General features: G+C 35.2%; 2 protein-coding genes across 2 annotated transcripts; both read left to right on the forward strand.

Annotated features, from left to right (window-relative positions):
* The first annotated feature begins 1012 nt into the window (after nt 1-1012).
* Nucleotides 1013-1834, forward strand: LOC133293470 (uncharacterized). Its single transcript, XM_061492053.1, has one exon. The coding sequence runs from the start codon at nt 1105-1107 to the stop codon at nt 1696-1698; it is 594 nt and encodes a 197-aa protein (XP_061348037.1). The 5' UTR covers nt 1013-1104; the 3' UTR covers nt 1699-1834.
* Nucleotides 1835-13550: 11716 nt separating this feature from the next.
* LOC133293448 (protein NUCLEAR FUSION DEFECTIVE 4-like) lies at nt 13551-16865 on the forward strand. The gene is made up of 3 exons (XM_061492025.1): nt 13551-14191; nt 14747-15636; nt 16220-16865. The coding sequence occupies exons 1-3, from the start codon at nt 13862-13864 to the stop codon at nt 16683-16685; spliced, it is 1686 nt and encodes a 561-aa protein (XP_061348009.1). The 5' UTR covers nt 13551-13861; the 3' UTR covers nt 16686-16865.
* The last annotated feature ends 1872 nt before the right edge of the window (nt 16866-18737 follow it).

Consider the following 18737-nt stretch of genomic DNA (forward strand, 5'->3'; position numbering starts at 1 on the left):
CTTTATTTATTAAATGCCTCTACTTTTCTTGTTACATTAATAAACTATTATCTTTATCCTTTCAAAGCATGATAAGAATGAAAAATTGTTCTGTATGAACTCTCTTAATATGGAACTGATTGGAAAAAAAAAATCCCATTCCCTGAACTAATGAAAATTTTCATTTTTTAATTCAAAATTCAATTCTTCTTTTTCATTATTTATTTTTTCTGTCTTTATTTTTATGATAATCTCTTATATTCAACAATTGTAAGTTCATGGGTGTGGTAATCGAACTGAAAAATCGATAACCAAATTAATCGAAAATTAAAAAACTAAAAATCAAATTTTTTTTTTTTGCATATTTCAATTGGATTGGATCAGTTTTCGGTTTAGTTGGTGAAAACTGATCAATGTAATATATATTTTTTATTTTTGAAAGATGGTGACTTAGAATCTTGTTGTTTTGTAGACTTGAAATCTTGAATATTATTAATAGCAAGCTATCTTGTTTTAGTTTTTTAATTTTTCAAGAGTTTTAAGATTTGTTTTAGTTTGAAGACTTGAATTTTTCAGTGATTTATAACTTTGAATGCTTTATTTTGATATAGCTAGTGATCTGTATAGTTAAAATTTTAAATTTTTCAAAAAATCAAGAAACGATCCTATCCAAACAGAATAAAAATATATTAAATTTTAAAAAATATCGAAACCAAATGAATTATTAAATTATCAAACCAAAAAAATTAGAGATCAAATAATTTTTTTATTTTAAAATTAATTCAATCCAAACTATAAACACGCCTACTTCTAAGCATCAAATTTACTTTGGAATACATACTATGTTTTTTTATTTTTATTTTAAAAAAAGCCCGCGTTCATTGTCATAGCTTTAGCTTAGGAGAGCAACTACAATATATAAAATATTATATAATATATGCATACGTGGCAGGTAGTATAAGTACGATTTTACCCTTCCTCACCCTCTTCCTATATAAACCTCACTCGACGTTCTCTCAGTTTGCGCAACTGATTCCCTGAAACGACGCTTCCGTTGCAAACCGTCTCAACAAACTTCAAAACAAAAACCCCTTTTTCTTTTTCACTTTCTTTACTGTTTCAACAATGGCCATGGCTTCTCCTTCTTCAAGAACCCAAACGTCGCCGCGGTCGTATTCGTCGGCGTTCGCCTCCTCCTCGGCGGCGAATTTCGCTCTCCGGACTTCACCTTTCATGAAACGCGCGGAGAATATTAAACTTCACGGCCATCGTTCGTTGCCGCCGTCTCCGTCCTCCTCCGTCAGATTCTCCGTGGAGCAACGACCGGCGTCCCCCGGGCGGCGGTCGATGACGGTGACGAAGAAACATATGAACAACAACGTGGTGACGTCATCGTCGACGCCGAGTGATCAGAAGAGGACGTGCATGTGTTCCCCAACGACACACCCTGGGTCGTTCCGGTGCGGGTATCACAAACGGATGGCGGAGCAACAGCAGCAGCGGCGGCAGCAAACGGCGTCGTCGAGCGGTAGCAAGCTGAACCTTAGAAGATCGGCGATGAAGAACTCGCTGGTGAGGATCGGAGGAGTGGAGGGTGAGCTTGTGAGGAGGACTTTAACCACCTTGATTAGACCCTCCTCGCACCACCTCTGCCGCCGGGAAACATTTCAGCCGAGGCCGAGCCGGCTCTCCCTCATGTCTAATGCCCAAGACTCTTGAATTCGAACTCTTTCGTTCAATTTTTTTTTTTTTTTTTTTTCTTTTTAGGGTTTGGTTCCCTCAATCAATCTTTATTCTTCTGTGTTGTCAGAATACGTGGCACGCTCTCAACTATCGACTTTGGAGAAAAACTTCAATTGGGTGCTTCTTGTGAAATATATTTTCTTTTTTACTTTATTTCTATTTTTAGTTTAAGGGAGCATTGAAATTTTTATATGATATGATCATGTGAATTTTTGTGTATCTTTCTTCGTTAATAATAATTGGACCTTATTTATTTAATAATAATTGAATCATTATTATTAAATAAATAAGGTCAAATTATTATTGATGAATAAAGAAATATACATCAAAATTTCACAAATCATGTGAAATTTTATCAGAAGACCTCCTCCCGAGAGTGGTATTATAGTTACGGACAGTGGGAACCTTTCAATTTTGGTAGTTGAAAATTATTTGTAAATTTTTGTGAATAATCTCATCTTTCTCTCAACACAAACATCAGTAGTCGTTTCGTTTGCGTGATTTTGTTTATGTCTTTGTTAAGATAGATACCGAAATTCGTTATTCAACATTTATAAAGATTGAGTGTTGAAATTAGATTGAGAATCTGTTCTTGGTTCATATATCGTGTCATTTTCCTTTTTAAGTACAAGAGTAGACATTAAGGGGTGTATTGGATTCAAATATTTCAAACAGTGTTTTAAAATCTCACTCCATTCTCGGGTTGACCCGGGTCAACCCTGATCCCTTCGCTCTGAGGGTTGGGGTCACAAGTTGGACCCTATATGCATATCGACCATTCCGACCCTCAAAACCTGGCCGGATTTCATTGACTCCCGGGTCAGGGGGTCATTGCATATTTTATTTTTAAAAAAAAAAAATCCATGAAACAACATTGTTTTATTAAAAAAAAAAATACTTGCAAACCTAAATCTAATCGTTCTTTTCTCTCCCAGCGACCTAGACATCTTTAATTTTATCAGAGTTCCATCATAGGAGTGGCGAGAGAGAAAATAGAGAGAGGAGAGAAGTAGGGAAAGTTCAGAGAGATGAACATTTGTAATTAATATTGAGAAATGAATAGTTGATTGATTTGTACATTACACTGTGCTCTATATATAGGACTAAGGCCAATACATTGATGACTCAGCAAGTCTAACAAACTCAACAAACTTACAGAGAAATAATCTGGTGTGTGGCATATACAGTGTATCCTACACTACAGCTAATCAGTATCACTAATATTCTCCCTCAAGCTTAGCAGGATTGACGAGGCAATGCTGAGTTCAAGACTCTAAGCTTGTTCCTGAAGTTACAAAAGGACATCAAAGGCAATGCCTTGGTGAAAGAATCAGCTATCTGATCAGTAGCAGGAATATGATTGACCAAGATATCTTTGGCCACAACTTTTTCACGAAGAAAGTGTAGGTCAAGTTCTAGATGCTTTGTTTTGGCATGTAAGATGGGATTATGAGCTATAGCAACAGCACTCAAATTATCACAAAGAACCTGAGGAACAGAAAGTGGCAGATGTAGCTCATGAAAAAGAGACTTAATCCACAAAATTTCTGCACAAACAAGGGCCATGCTTCTGTACTCTGCTTCTGCAGATGATCTGGCTACAATGGATTGCTTCTTTGACCACCATGAAATCATATTGGGACCAAGGAAGATGCAAGCCCCTGAAGTGGACCTTCTATCATCAGGATCCCCACCCCAATCAGCATCACAAAATGCTGTAAGTCCAAAGGAACCAGAAGCTGACTTGACTGTTTGAAAGTGAAGACCATGAGTGAGGGTTCCCTGGAGATATCTCAAGATCCGTTTAACAACTTTCCAATGCTCCAAACACGGTTGGCTCATAAATTGACAGACTTTATTAACAACAAAGGATATATCTGACCTGGTAATTGTAGCATACTGCAAGGCACCTACAACAGATCTGTAGAGGTGTGGATCTTCAAAATGATTGCTGCCAATTTTGGATAATTTGCAGCTAGAAGGCATGGGAGTTGAGATGGGCTTAGCATCAGACATATTAACTCGGGAGAGCAGATCCCTTATATATTTAGACTGATTGAGAGAGAGAACCAGAAGAATCCCTCTTGACTTCAATGCCAAGGAAATAGTCTAATTCTCCTAGATCCTTTAAGGCAAATGTGGAGTTAAGCTAAGAAATAATTTGCTGCATGAAGGCAGAATTGTTCCCTGTGACAATTATGTCATCCACATAGACAAGCATGTATACTCTCATTGTACCAGTCTTGTAAATGAATAATGAAGGATCACACTTACTTGCACAAAAATCCAAGAGACATAACCGAGCCTTTGAGTTTATCAAACCAAGCTCTAGGGGCCTGTTTAAGGTCATACAAAGACTTGTGAAGTCTACAAACCAGTGATTTATCTTCAGTTTCAAAACCAGGAGGCTGAACCATATACACTTATTCTTCAAGGACTCCATTGAGAAAAGCATTGTTTACATCCAATTGTCTTAGAGGCCAGCCATAGGTGAGGGCAATAGAAAGGACAGCTCTAACAGTAACTGGTTTGACAACCGGAGAAAAAGTCTCATTGTAATCAAACCCTGGTCTTTGATGGAACCCTTTTGCCACTAGTCTTGCCTTGTATCTGTTCACACTGCCATCAGGATTTTCTTTAATCTTGAACACCCATTTACACCTAATAGCCTTTCTATCATGAGGTAAAGGAACAAGAGACCAAGTGTTATTATGTTGTAAAGCAGAATATTCCAATTGCATGGCTTGGTGCCAGCATGAGCTAGTTAGGGCCTGTTTAACAGATGTGGGTTCAGCATATGTAAGCAAAGCAGTATTTCTGGCCAGTGTTTTTGATCTGGTATTGATAGAATGTGCAGAAGAAGGTGAGCTTAGTGAACCAGAAGGTACATATTCAGAATATGATGATTCTGGACTCGAGAGTGAGTTGGAGTTATTTGAAGAGGAGCTACTAGGAGTAGGAGAAATACTGGACTCAGTGTGATGAGAAAGTTCAGTGTGGGATGACTCATGAGGAGATAAGACAGGTGAAGTGGAAGGACTTGAAGTTGGGGAATTGGACTGGACACTATTGTGGGCAGATGCTGAACTGACAGAAGCTGATGTACTGGTGTGAGGAGAATAGGTGTCGGTTGGTGTAGGATGAATAGGATGAGGTAGAATATTTAATGGAAAAGAAGTAGAAGCAGGTGACTGTGAAGGTGGGGTAGTGTTGTGCCATTCCTTATAGGGAAAACGAAACTCATGAAATAATACATCCTTGGATATAAAGATTCTGTCTTCTGGGCTTAAACAGATATATCCCTTGTGAATGGGTGAGTAACCAACAAAGATGCACTCTTTTGATCGAAATTCCAACTTGTGTTTGTTGTAAGGTCTAAGGAAAGGGAAACATGCACACCCAAAAATTTTAAGAAACTTGTAATCTGGTTGTTGTTTGAGCAATCTAGTGTATGGGATATCAAAATTAATAGCAGATGAAGGGAGTCTGTTTATGAGATAACATGCAGTTGTAAAGGCATAGTCCCAATATTTCATTGGGAGTGATGAATGGGCTAGAAGAGCTAAGCCAGTTTCTACAACATGACGATGTTTTCTCTCAACTACACCATTTTGGTGAGAGGTGTGAGGGCAGGTAACTCTATGGGCTATCCCACTCATTTGAAGGTACTGAGTAAAGGCTCTAAACTCACCACCCCAGTCAGTTTGTAAAGCTTTTAAAGGTAGTTGGAATTGGTTGGTTATCATGGCATGAAACTGTTTGAAGATTGTTATTGCATCTGATTTTTGCTTTAATGGATAAAGCCATGTGTATCGAGTACAAGCATCTACAAATGAGATGTAGTAACTATTACCAAGGGTCGATTTTAGAGGTGAGGGTCCCCATAGATCACTATAGACAAGAACAAATGGTTCCTTATATTCAGTATTGGAAGATGTGGAATGCAACCTATGAGCTTTGGCACAACAACAAGGAGCACAGAACTCTGTCATTTTATTATTGAAAGGTATATTACAAGACTTAAGTACATTTTTAAGAGAATCTAAGTGTGGATGCCCCAGACGACAGTGCCACAAAGTGTACAGGGAATCAGTTACAGAATTAGAAGATGTATTACTACTATCAACTACATCAATGCCAGATTTAGAGTGTTGAACACTGAAACCAACAGGTTTACTAGAAATATGGACAAACTTGCTTGTAGATGAGGAACTGGAACAAGGTTTATTTGCAACTGGAATAGAGTCCTTAGCCAACTTGAGATCTGGAAAACGGTACAAACCATCTGCACCAACAGTACCTTGAAGTAGGATTTTATGTGAATCCTGACATTTCACAAAACAAACATCAGAATGAAACTCAAAGAAAACTGAGTTGTCTTTGGAAAATTTACTAACGCTGATGAGATTTTTAGTGATTGAAGGAACTAAAAACAAGTGTTTAAGATGAAGACTGGTGTTAGTATCAAGTGGAGATAAAAAGGAAGAAGAACCGATTGCTGTTATAGGTAAACCTTGTCCATTTCCAATCAGAATATGATCAGTACCACTGAGCTAGTGTCCATGTGAAATATTCTGAGGAGCTCCAGTCACATGGTTTGAAGCACCAGAGTCAGGTAGCCACTCAAGAAGTGGTGCTGAGTTAGAAGAGGACGGTGCTGCCAAGTAAGCATGTGCTTGTGCTTGTGTTTGTGGTCTATTGTACTGGAAGGATCTGACATTCTGTGCTTGAGGTTGTTGATGCACAAAATATTGTGGATAAGAGGAGTTTTGTGGTGGAGGCAGGTTTGGAATGAAGTTCTCTTCAAACCTGTGCCAGCAATCACGTACATCATGACCAAATCGGTAGCATAGTTGGCAGTGGACATTTGTTCTATTGCCACGTCTTCTTCCTCGAGTGAATCTCCCTCCAGATCTTCCTCTGCCTCTGTTCTCACCATTGAAGGTGTTAAAATGCCTAGGAGCTGGATGCTCTGTTCGACTCTGTTTTCTGGTTTCAGAAACAGAGTCATCTTCTTCGTCTGTTTCAACTTTCTGAGGGATCTGGTTGCGTTGTGTGAGATTCACTTATGCTCCTTCAGCCAACAACTGTTCATTCTGCTTGAGTAGGAGTTGCTCATGAGCCATGAGTTCTACTCCAAGATCTGCTACTGAGTATGCTCTGTCTCTGCCGTGTATCATCATTACAAAAGAGTTATATTCAGAGGACAAACCTTCAAGTATAGTCTCAGTATATTCTTGAACAGATACTGGACTTCCAACCGATTTGAGAGTGTCACAAATTGTTTTGATACGAGCAAGGTATTCTTTGGCTGATTTCGTCCCTTTCTTCATTGTCTTGAGCTCAGATCTGAGTTGTCTGGCCCGTGATCTCATAACTCCATGAAATAGCTTGTGTATGTTCTCCCAAGCTTCGAATGAATGCTTGACTGGAAGAATGTCATTCACAACTTGTTCAGAAATTGTTGATAATAACCGGGTCAGAAGTATCTTATCCTGAGTTAACCCCTCTGTATATTCAGAAGTGGAGATGTTGTTTTCGCGGTCCTCATCTGACCTGAACTTCAAGGGAATCTTTGGGTTCACCAAGAAACGTTGCAACTGGTGTGATGTGATGATCGGTTCGATGATCTGGTTCCAGAAAAGATAGTTGTTTTCTGTAAGCTTCTAGAAAATGTAAGAATTTTATGCATTCAAATGAAATCCTTACGGTCATCGATTGAAAACAAAAACTCATTCTTACTTCCTTTATATTTTTCTTTGTCAGGGACCTTCTCAAAAGAGGTAGAACCGGGTTAGTGTAGTGACCCCATTAGAATATGAGTTTTGTACTTTAATTAGGTTATGTAATATTGACTTGTGGTTGTAAATTGTAATTGGTGAATTATGTTAAATATATTTTGAATCTTTGATGATTGATGGTTTATTTTTTAATATTTTCATATAGGATATATATATTTATATTTTTTTAATATATAAAACCGAGTCAGCGTAGTGACCCCATGACCCCCCGGTTGGACCTGTGACCCTGTGACTCCTGACCTCGGTCGGATCGATGGCCGAGCCGGGTTTTTAAACACTGATTTCAAATGATTTTAATGGATTATTTTTGGACAAAAAAATCCATTGGTATTCAATTAAGATTTGATTGACAAAAAGTCCTATGGTATTCGATTAGGATTTTAAATGATTATTTCAGAGTCTATTCAAATTCGTTGATATTTACTCAGGATTTTAAACAACGGAAAAATAATATTGTGGTATTAAAAAATATGACGATTTTAATAGATTTTTTACTGGAGTGGATTTTGTGAGATTTTCTAGTGAAAAATATAAATATAATGTCTTGCTCGAAACCGGGTTCCGCCATGAGAGCTTCGTCAAAGCTAAAAAACAATATATTTTTGAGCGATTTTTATCACAAAACAACACAGAAACAACAACCCAACAAGATTTTAATAGAATCCATCTTAAAAAAAAAAGCAGATTTTTGAGCAATTTTTGAGAGTTTTAGAAAATTTTAAAAATGAATTTTTAAACTATTGGTCCCGATTTTTCTTGATACAAAAAATATGTTATTTTGTATTAAAGACAATGTAAAACAATGGAAAAATCATAGGGAACGAAAATCCCTAAATCAAATTTTGTTTTACATCAATGAAACAAGATCGATTTAAAGAAAGATTGAAACTTACATAATATGAATCCTATCTTTCATAGCAATACATTCATGAAAGAAATTCCTTCGCTATAGGAAAGAATTTCAAATAATTTTTGCGCCAATAGATCACTAAAAATTTATTTTTCAAAAACCCCAAAACAATTTAAGATTTCAATGTATTGATCGAAAATAACTTAATAAATTTTCTAAATTTTACTGTAATAAAATCCAAAAATTAAGATTCTAATTTTCTTAGAATACTCAATGAAAACATGCATATGATATATGATATATGGTTAGAAATCTCAAGGTTTACAAGATGAATTGCAAAAAATTTCAACGAAATTTTATCATGAATTTTACTGATTGAGAAAATTATATTAGGTTTTATTTTTTTATTAATATAATTACATTTCTTTGTTATTTTTTTTATTGACTCTTGTACTTTGAATGTTTGTTAAAAATCCATATGATTTTTTAAAATCTTGTAAATCCATATTGTCCTTTAAAATCTTATAAATCTATTAAAATTCTTTAAAATCCAATCTTATGAAATTTTGATTGTAAAAAAAGTCTTTTGAAAAAGTCTTTAAAGTCTCTTCAATTCTAAATAGTCTTTTAAAATTTATAAGATTTTTTATCTCAATTTTTTTTAAAAAAATTCTAATAGAATACACCCCCTAAATTTATAGGATAAATCATATACTATTATTGTACCGCTATTGTGATGCCCATCATCGCATACGGAAAATATACTCTTGTTGGCGGTGCAATACATGTTAAAATAATCCGTATGTATACTCATACACAAACGGAGTATGAATGGATGAATTAAAAAAAGGGAAATTATTTTTTCATGCTACATGAGAAGAATTATTTAATGTAACGGAGACAATAACACAAGTGAGATCCATAGACAAGAAGAGAGAAGGAATTACAGGTAGAACTAACCTCTATTTTATGTGTGTAGGAACTTGGCTTCTTTCTCTCGTGTGAAATGAGATAAATATAACCTTTAAAATAATATGTTAAAGGAAAAAGTATTTCTTCAGTCATTAGAGATAAAATTCTCTAGTGAACTCAAAACGACGTTGTTTTGGGATTATAAGATTAAAATAATTATAATAAAAAAGATTAATATAATCTTGCAATATATTAAAATTACAAAAACGATTTTCGCTCCAAAACAACGTCGTTATGAGTTCACCGAAGATAATTTATATTAATTGAACGGAGAAATCCTTAAACCTTATTAAAATATGGTAAGAGAGTTTTGCTGCCCATATTATCCTACTTGGTTCTCGTTTTGGGTCGGAGAAAATAATTATCATCATTAAAATTAGTATAAGTCCAAAACAAGTTAAAATTATATAAAAAAATTCCGCACCAAAAACAACATACTTCCGGAGAATTTATTCATAATATAATGTGTGGAATTGTGATATGGAATATGATATGCATTTGCTACACTTAAAATAACTAATTATTTATAAGCAATGTTAAATGCAATGCGTGACAATATATCAATAGTTATATCATTATATGCTTCAGAAACACGGTGAAAAACATGCATGATTCATTTAAATGCATTTTTTTTCGTTGAGTCCTCCATCCACTTCTATATTGTTAACACCATAGAGTCTTAATTATTTCTAATTTTAGTAGTTGACTTGCTATTATAGTTGGATTTGTTGGATTGCCTCACATCTATTAGACAAAATTATAAATGTGGAACTCAACCCCACCTCCAAGTTCTCAAATCCTAACTCCTCGTCTATTTTGAACCAAAATAGACTTGCACGCGAGTCTAGGTGGAGGGAATCTGGGCTCAGTTAACTTCCCAACCCCATCACACCAGATAAATTCAATTGATAATGCAGTAATGCTTGTCTTCAATTATAAATTCATAGCAGTTTGTGATAATTATTTTAGGAGAGGATATTGTGACAATCAAGTTGTGTTACTACCAAGTGATTACCAATCAATCTCACCGTTAAATTGATTATGTTGATCCAACGGTTATATTTATTTTCATCTTTATATGGTCATGATTCTCCATATTTAAAGTGAAAGCATTAAATATGAGAAATCATAACCATACAAAGGTGAAAATAAATATAAAATATTAAATTTGGGGAATCATGACCATACAAAGATGGAAATAAATATAACCGTTGGATCAATATAATCGATCTAACGGTAAGATTGATTGATAGTCACTTGATAGTAACACAACTTGGTTGTCACAAGATGCTTCCCATGAATATATATAGACGCAAAGACCAAATAGATGAGATTTCATTCCAACCTTTACTGATGGAAATCTCATGGGTTGAATATATATATATATAAAATATTTTTCAAACAACTTGAGATATATTTATCTAGTCTAATCAAAAACTACGTCATTTTATTCAAATATTTTTTTATATTAATTGATTCACTTTTAAATGGTTATGATTCATTTTTCTCTCTCTTCTTTTATCACCATTGATTCATTTTTATATGGTTATGATTTAGTAGCCGGAGAAACGATAAGTCATATATATAAAGGAAAAAATATTTCTCCGGCTACTTGAGATAAGTTTATCTCTGGCCACCCAAAAATTATGTAGTTTTGTTTATTTATTTTCTTATATTAATTGATTCATCTTTGAATAGTTATGATTCTCTTTTTCTTTCTCTTCCTTTATTATCATTGATCCATCTTTGTATGGTTATAATTTAATAACTAGAGATAAAATTATCTCATGTGACTTAAGAAACGTTAAGCCCGTATATATATATATATATATATATATATATATATATATATATATATATATATATATATATATATATATATATATATATATATAGGTTTTATGTTTATCATGTAACATAACACAACTTCACTTTCCTACACACACATTAAAGAGGTGAGGTCCACATGTTTTTCTTTCTCTTTTATCATTATACTTTCTCTCTCCCTTTTATTGTGTGTGTTGAAAACAAAACTTAAGTTATGTAACATAACATTAATAAAACTATATATATATATATATATATATATATATATATGAACTTTATTAATCTCATGTTACATAGACATCTTCTCATCTATCATAAACACAATAATGTGATAGGCCTCACTCACTTATAAAAAAAACAAAAAGCCCAAAAATTGTAGGAAAAAAAATTACTCTCCAATAACGTTAAAGTAATTTTTCCCAAACATATGCAATTATGCATGCAAGTCGTTGTTTTGGGCTTTTTGACCCTTATGCCCCTTAATTAATAATTAATTACCAAATTGCCCCTCATTCAAAACTATTTCGAAAATTTACCCTCCCCAACAAACATAACACCAATCTGCCCCTGTTTGACCGTTGACCACGAAGCCTACCCGGGTACACCATTACCTACCCGGGTAAATTTTGAAACTTTTTATCTACCCGAGTATGTAGGGGTGTACCCGGGTAGAGTTCTTGAATCTGGGAAAATGTTTGAATTATTTACCCGGGTAAGGAGCAGTGTACCCGGGTAAACAACCGAGACTTACGGCGCTCATGTCAGCCTCAAAATTACCGTCCACGTCAGTGTCTGACGAATCACCTTCTGGAATAGCACTTTCAGGTTCTCCCTCATCTTCGCTGTCCACATAGTCCTCGTCTTCATCCTCATCCAATGCTACCTGAGGAGGTGCAGAAGATCGTACAACTGTATCTTCTTGACCGGTACAGTGTGCAGTAGTGGTTGTATGCACCGGTAAAGATGAAGATTGTCCAACATCAACTTCAACATATATCTCAATATATTTTAATACTTTCCATTCAACAAACGCATATGTTACGAACTCCACATCTTCATCATCATTTATATCGTTTCCAATGTAGTATATTGTATCCATATCCACTACAGTCTCTAACCTGGCTATCATGCGGTGGATGGAATGTATGCCTTCTGACCCCATTTTTTGAAGAATTCTCTCCTTCAGTTCATTGCATGTAGTGCCCACTTTGATTTTCATCGTTTTTGTTTTTCCTTCAAATCGGACACCGTTCGGACCTTCAAAATGCCTCCCATTGTAGTAAATAACTATAGGAACCATGTTTGGACTTGAACTCATCTTTCACACAAATATTAGATCTAGGTTTTGGGTTTGGAGGTTGGTTCGGATTTTTTAGCACAAAATGGGAGTGTGGAGATGTAATCTCAATGTCCCACCAAGATTCAGCTTTCTGAAATGATGAGATGAAATATGTGTGATGTTTCGGATTAGAGAGGGTAAGAGAGAAAGATTTGGGGTTTCAAAAACTCTATACCTCGCAACAATGGCCGAAACCCATACATATTGGGGTTTCTGGACGCGATTTACCCGGGTACACTGCTCCTTACCCGGGTAAATAATTCAAACATTTTTCCAGATTCAAGAACTCTACCCGGGTACACCCCTACATACTCGGGTAGATAAAAAGTTTCAAAATTTACCCGGGTAGGTAATGGTGTACCCGGGTAGGCTTCGTGGTCAACGGTCAAACAGGGGCAGATTGGTGTTATGTTTGTTGGGGAGGGTAAATTTTCGAAATAGTTTTGAATGAGGGGCAATTTGATATTTAATTATTAATTAAGGGGCATAAGGATCAAAAAGCCCGTTGTTTTGGGCTAACTTTAGGCTGTGCCTTGCAATAGCTTTACCGTAAACACAAAAATAGTTGGTATCGTCCGAGAAGAAAGAGGACAAAAACATTTAAGGTCTGACCTTTTTTTAAAAAATTAAAAAAATTCTTTAAAAATAAAATTAAAAGTTATTTAATAATTACATAAGTTAATTAAAAGCTATTTTTTACCAAAAAAAAAATAATATAACTTAAAAAACCTCCTTCTAATAGCTTTTAATTTTTGACTTTTTTTTTCGTTGTAACAAAAAAAATTATTATAAAAAGTTTTGTAACAATTTATTTGGACTTTGTTCTAACTTATCCAGAGGGGGAAAAAAAAAAACTCAAAACACGTGAGAGATGAATGAAAATATACCTGCACGCGAGTATATTTTGGTCTAACTCAGTGTTTGGTTTGGACGGTTTGGTAATACCGACAGATGAATGAACATGTGTCTGAAAGGCATGATACCGTCGTACAGGGAAGAACTACAATGGAAAAAGCAAAACACCTGAGATAAACTTGGAATTTTACTTCACAGTTATACCATCAATGTCACTTGTATTTCTGTGGCAATGGGAGCTCTTCTTCTTTTGAGGGGTCTTCCACTCAACACTCTCTTCGTTTGTTTTCAAAAAGCAGGGTAACAACACTCTTGTCTAATTCTGATCACACTAGTAGTAATATCACACTCCAAACTCTCTCACCTTCAATTGAAGGCTTAGACATTATTTCACATTTTCAAATCCTACCCAACAATTAGTTATAGCTTCTGTCCTACCCAACATATCTCCCTTGGGCTATTAAGCCAAAAAAAAACAAAACTTTGATAACAAAAATGCCGAAGTTGGTTCTGAAAGCTGGTAGCAGACCTCCATGGGTGGGTCTTGCAGCTGCAGTTTGGATACAAATAGCTGCTGGCAATCCTTACAACTTCCCTCTTTACTCATCTGCACTCAAATCCGTATTGGGTCTCAACCAGCAACAGGTGACTATTCTGGGTGTGGCCAATGATGTTGGAGAAAACGTGGGTCTGCTTCCTGGTATTGCCTGCAACAAGTTCCCTCCTTGGGCTTTGCTTCTTGTTGGTGTTGTCCTTTGTTTCTTTGGTTATGGGGTTATCTGGCTTGCTGTTAGCCAAACTGTTTCTGGCTTGCCCTATGTGCTGGTAAATCACCTGCTTTTTTTTTTTTTTTTTTTAATTTGTTTTGTTTTGCCAAATGAATCACTGCTTAGTTTCCTATAATTGAATTTGTAAAGAACCAATTCAATCCAAAGCTTAAACAGTTAGGTGAGGTTATATTAATGTTTTATATATTTCTAACATGCCTCTCTTACGAGAGTCATTAGACTTAAAGAGTGGACAACGCACAAGTCCACTTAACTGTATTAAAAAATTTCACAAGATTTACTTAATTATTAACTAAATGAAGCAGTGAAGATCGAACTCATGACACCGAGGCTCTGATACCATACAAAAGAATCTATACAATCCAAAAGCTTAAGCGGTTAGGTGAGGCTACATTAATGATTTTATATATATCCAACATAATTGAATCTCCAATTCATCTTTTGTTCATTGTTTTATTTATCTCTCTCCTATTTAATGGACCCATTTATGTGTTTTACTTTTCATTAGTTCCAGATTGTCATACTGACATATGCATGCTTCTTTTCTTTCATGCATGAGTTTCTAATCTCTTTTATTCTCATGACTTTGCAGTTATGGCTCGCACTTTGTGTTGCCACTAATAGCGGTGCATGGTTTGGCACAGCTGTGCTTGTTACCAACATGAGGAACTTTCCTCTCAGTAGAGGTACCATCTCTGGCATTCTTAAAGGTTATGTGGGGATTAGTGCTGCGGTATATACATTAATATATATTTTGTTGTTGAAAGGATCTGCTTCTAAGCTATTGTTGCTCCTAGCAATTGGAATTTCTATTATATGTTTAATTATGATGTACTTCATTCGACCTTGTACTCCTCCTTCTGGGGAAGACTCTTCAGTGCATGTTCATTTTATTTTTGCCCAAGCTGCAAGTGTTTTACTTGCCACCTATCTTGTTATGACCACAATAGCAAGCGACTTGGTTTCTATAAGTGATGCTGTTTCCTACATCTTAGTGGCCATAATGATTTTACTTCTGATGACTCCCCTTGCAATTCCTGTCAAAATGACACTGTTTCCTGCCAAGCCAGAGAACAATGTTCCACATGTTGGTTCTTCAGAACAATTGGTTTCAGGTGATGATGTTTCAACCCAAACAGGTCCATTGCTGCCACCATCTTCATCAGCTGCATATCTTGAAAGTGAGGATGCTTCAGATGTAGAGACACTTATTGCAGAGGGGGAGGGAGCAGTAAGGAAGAAAAGGAGACCTAAAAGAGGAGATGATTTCAAGTTCCAAGAAGCTGTAATCAAAGCTGATTTCTGGCTTCTTTGGTTTGCTTATTTTCTAGGGGTTGGATCAGGTGTAACAGTTCTCAATAATTTGGCTCAAATTGGAGTTGCTTTGGGTGTAGAAGATACAACCATATTGCTTTCAGTCTTCAGCTTTTGCAATTTTATGGGTCGTCTTGGTGCTGGTGCTGTTTCTGAACACTTTGTAAGGTATTTTATTTAAATAGTGTTATGATGTGATAGATCGAGATGTCCAATCAGAGAATGATATGTTAATATAGGATCTGTTTGTCCTCTCTCAGGTACCTATAGGGGAGGTACCCTAAAGATCAGCGGATTACTATACACAATAATACAAATGACATAGTCAAGGTGTGGGGTGTGTGCACAGTGACAAGTTAAGATAGAGGGTTTAGAGTATGCGTACCTTATTGGCTTAACCCCTTATTTATAGATGGGTTACTTGGCAGGAGTGGACTTCTGGGCCTCTTAGGTGTATTGGGGGTTCAATTGTTGATCTATTGCTGCCGTAGTAGGATTAATATAATTACAGAATATTTTCTTAATTCTCTCTTAGCTGTTAGCCTTAGCTGGACATTCTAGAATGTGGGCCTTTGTCAGGTACATAACAAATAGTCTTAGACTAAACAAAATATGAATATCTTTTACCTATCATTGAACAGTTTTATGCAGTTTCTAACATTGCTTTAATCTTGTATGACATGGTAGTTGTGAATTGTGATTATTTTGTACTTCGTTTTGGTATATATTGATGTGGTAATCATCATGACAGGTCGAAAACACTACCTAGAACATTTTGGATGACATGTACACAAATAATTATGATCATAGCATTTTTCCTTTATGCTTCAGCTCTTGATGGAACTCTTTATGCTGCAACGGCTTTGCTTGGGATATGCTATGGGGTTCAATATTCTATAATGGTTCCAACTGTTTCTGAACTTTTTGGTTTGAAGCACTTTGGTGTTATTAGTAGCTTCATGATGCTAGGCAATCCAATTGGTGCCCTTCTTTTCTCTGCTTTCCTTGCTGGCAGTGTGTATGATACAGAAGCTGCAAAGCAAGGAAACTCCACTTGCTATGGTCCACTTTGCTTCAGGCTCACTTTTCTTGCTTTGGCTGGTGTATGTGGGATTGGTACCATCTTTAGTATAATTTTAACAATTAGAATACGACCAGTATATCAAATGCTCTATGCTGGGGGTTCATTTCGTTTGTCTCAGACTTCAAATCACTAAGAGTGGTCAAAATTATCTGCTAGATACAAGATATATCGAATTTCTGGAGCCATTCTTCAATAAGAGCACAAAGAAACTCCCTATTTTTGGTTACTATTTGTGACTCTCAGAATGTGATCCAGAATTCTTGGATGTAGATTAATGAACTTTCCAATATTTAAATTGCGGTTTGTATATGTCATACCATGATGCTATATTTTAGTTAGAAATGACTGGTAATGTTTTACATTGTTCCCCAAGTTTTTTCCGTATAATATTCCCCTGGTTTTTCACTAATTGGAATACAGTAAAATTGTATCTCATGGGCATGCAGCATAATTTCATCCGCATCAAAATTTTGATCCATTTTTGGCATATCCATAGGTAGAAAGTTGCTCATTTTGAACTTTGAAGTGACCAATGCTTCAACTAATTGAACCTGGCAAATTATCAAATAGAAATCTACCGAAGCAGTTGGCAATATTACCACTACAGGGAAGGTTTTAGGTAACCATTACCCCTAGCTTAAGGGTTCAAATGCATATGAGAATTTTGACTCCTATCTCACAAGTGCATTTTCTCGCCAATTCCTTGTGATTCCAAGTTCTCGTCAGATGAAAAATAAACTTTAACATTCCTATTAGCCCAAAACAAGATCCTGTGAAGTACTACAAATTAACAATGGATGTAGTTTTTTTTTGGGGGGTTTCACCAAAGCTGTTGTGGTTTGTTTTAGAATCATCAATGCCCCTATGGTTTTTTTTTATCACATATGTCCTTATAGTTTGTAAAAAGTAAAAAACTACATGGACATATCTGATAAAAACATATATCCTTTTGCAAACCACAACCACAAGAGCATAGGTGAAAATGGAGTAAATCATACGGACATTGATGAACTTTTCCCTTCTTTTTATATGTTTCTCTCCCCTCTCTGAATGACTTCTGATTTATAAAAAGTTGAATTTCCAAGCCTCAATCTTTGTCGTTGTCTTCCTCATCTCATGGTTCTTTTAGTTCTAAAACTTTTGTTGATACTATCAAATTATGGTAACTTAGTTGGTGCATAAAAGCTGAGTAGGTGGAGATAAGAGCATATCTTTAAAATAGTTTAAAGTCTTAATCATGAACCTGCTTCGAACTCCGGATTAGTCCATAAAGAACCTATGGAATTACCGGAGATAGAGATCCAAAAAGAAAAAAGAAAAAATTGATGATACTCTTGTTGCTGCGGTCGACAATCATTGTTATGTCCATTATATTTATTGCCTAGTAAAAAATTAAAACAAATTAAATGGAAGCATGATATGGAAGGAGGTACTAGTCTTTTAAAAATATCGAACAAAAATAACTGTTCAATCCCTGATATTGCAAAAGCAAAAAGAGCGCAGCTGCTAGTAAAGTGCCACCCTCTCAGATTCTAAAGTCACCACTTCTAGCAAATACACATCATATTGTTACATGATGCATCTTTTCTCCCCTAGTTTTAAATATGTTAGTGTTCGGACGAGAATGGTGTTTCTCAAGGGTCTTCTAGCAAAATGAAGTAAAATAGTCTTTTGATGATTGGGATAAATCATCGAGAATTCCGAGAAATGTTTGCCAAAATAGTATCAAATATAGTCTGTAATATGTTTTATCACACCATAAGACATAATACAATGCATAAAACTCAAGTCCTTGGGATTCAAATTATATACTTCTTGCAACCAAACTAAATATATTTTCTGCCCATGAAGAAATGAACATATGATTAAACCTAAAGAACATGAACATATAATAAAAAGCAAAGCAGAGAGACTAAATACTAAATCACACAGGCGCTTTTTACTAAAAAAAAATCACTTGATTTAAAAATACCTAGTACCAAAATATATAGAAAAGAAATTGAACAAACGAATTTGGAATACATAAAAAGAGTCCTACTTCTAAAAAAAAAAAAAATAACAATAATCAAAATTAAACAACCTAAAAATAGAGTCCTAAACATCTTATAACATGTCAAGCAACTCTAAAACGTAGTTAAAATATTCATAAAAAAGAGAAAGTTTAAATATAATTAATATCAAATCA

This window comes from Gastrolobium bilobum, unplaced genomic scaffold (assembly GCF_033153095.1).
Source record: "Gastrolobium bilobum isolate Gb01-03AN ecotype WA unplaced genomic scaffold, APGP_CSIRO_Gbil_v1 utg18566, whole genome shotgun sequence".
Lineage (NCBI taxonomy): Eukaryota > Viridiplantae > Streptophyta > Magnoliopsida > Fabales > Fabaceae > Gastrolobium > Gastrolobium bilobum.

Excerpts from the sequence above, each read along its gene's own strand:
- LOC133293448 (XM_061492025.1), top strand. The coding sequence starts at position 13,862 with ATGCCGAAGTTGGTTCTGAAAGCTGGTAGCAGACCTCCATGGGTGGGT. Across the intron at positions 14,192-14,746 it reads CTGGCTTGCCCTATGTGCTG|TTATGGCTCGCACTTTGTGT; the intron begins GTAAATCACCTG and ends ATGACTTTGCAG. Across the intron at positions 15,637-16,219 it reads GTTTCTGAACACTTTGTAAG|GTCGAAAACACTACCTAGAA; the intron begins GTATTTTATTTA and ends TCATCATGACAG.
- LOC133293470 (XM_061492053.1), top strand. The coding sequence starts at position 1,105 with ATGGCCATGGCTTCTCCTTCTTCAAGAACCCAAACGTCGCCGCGGTCG.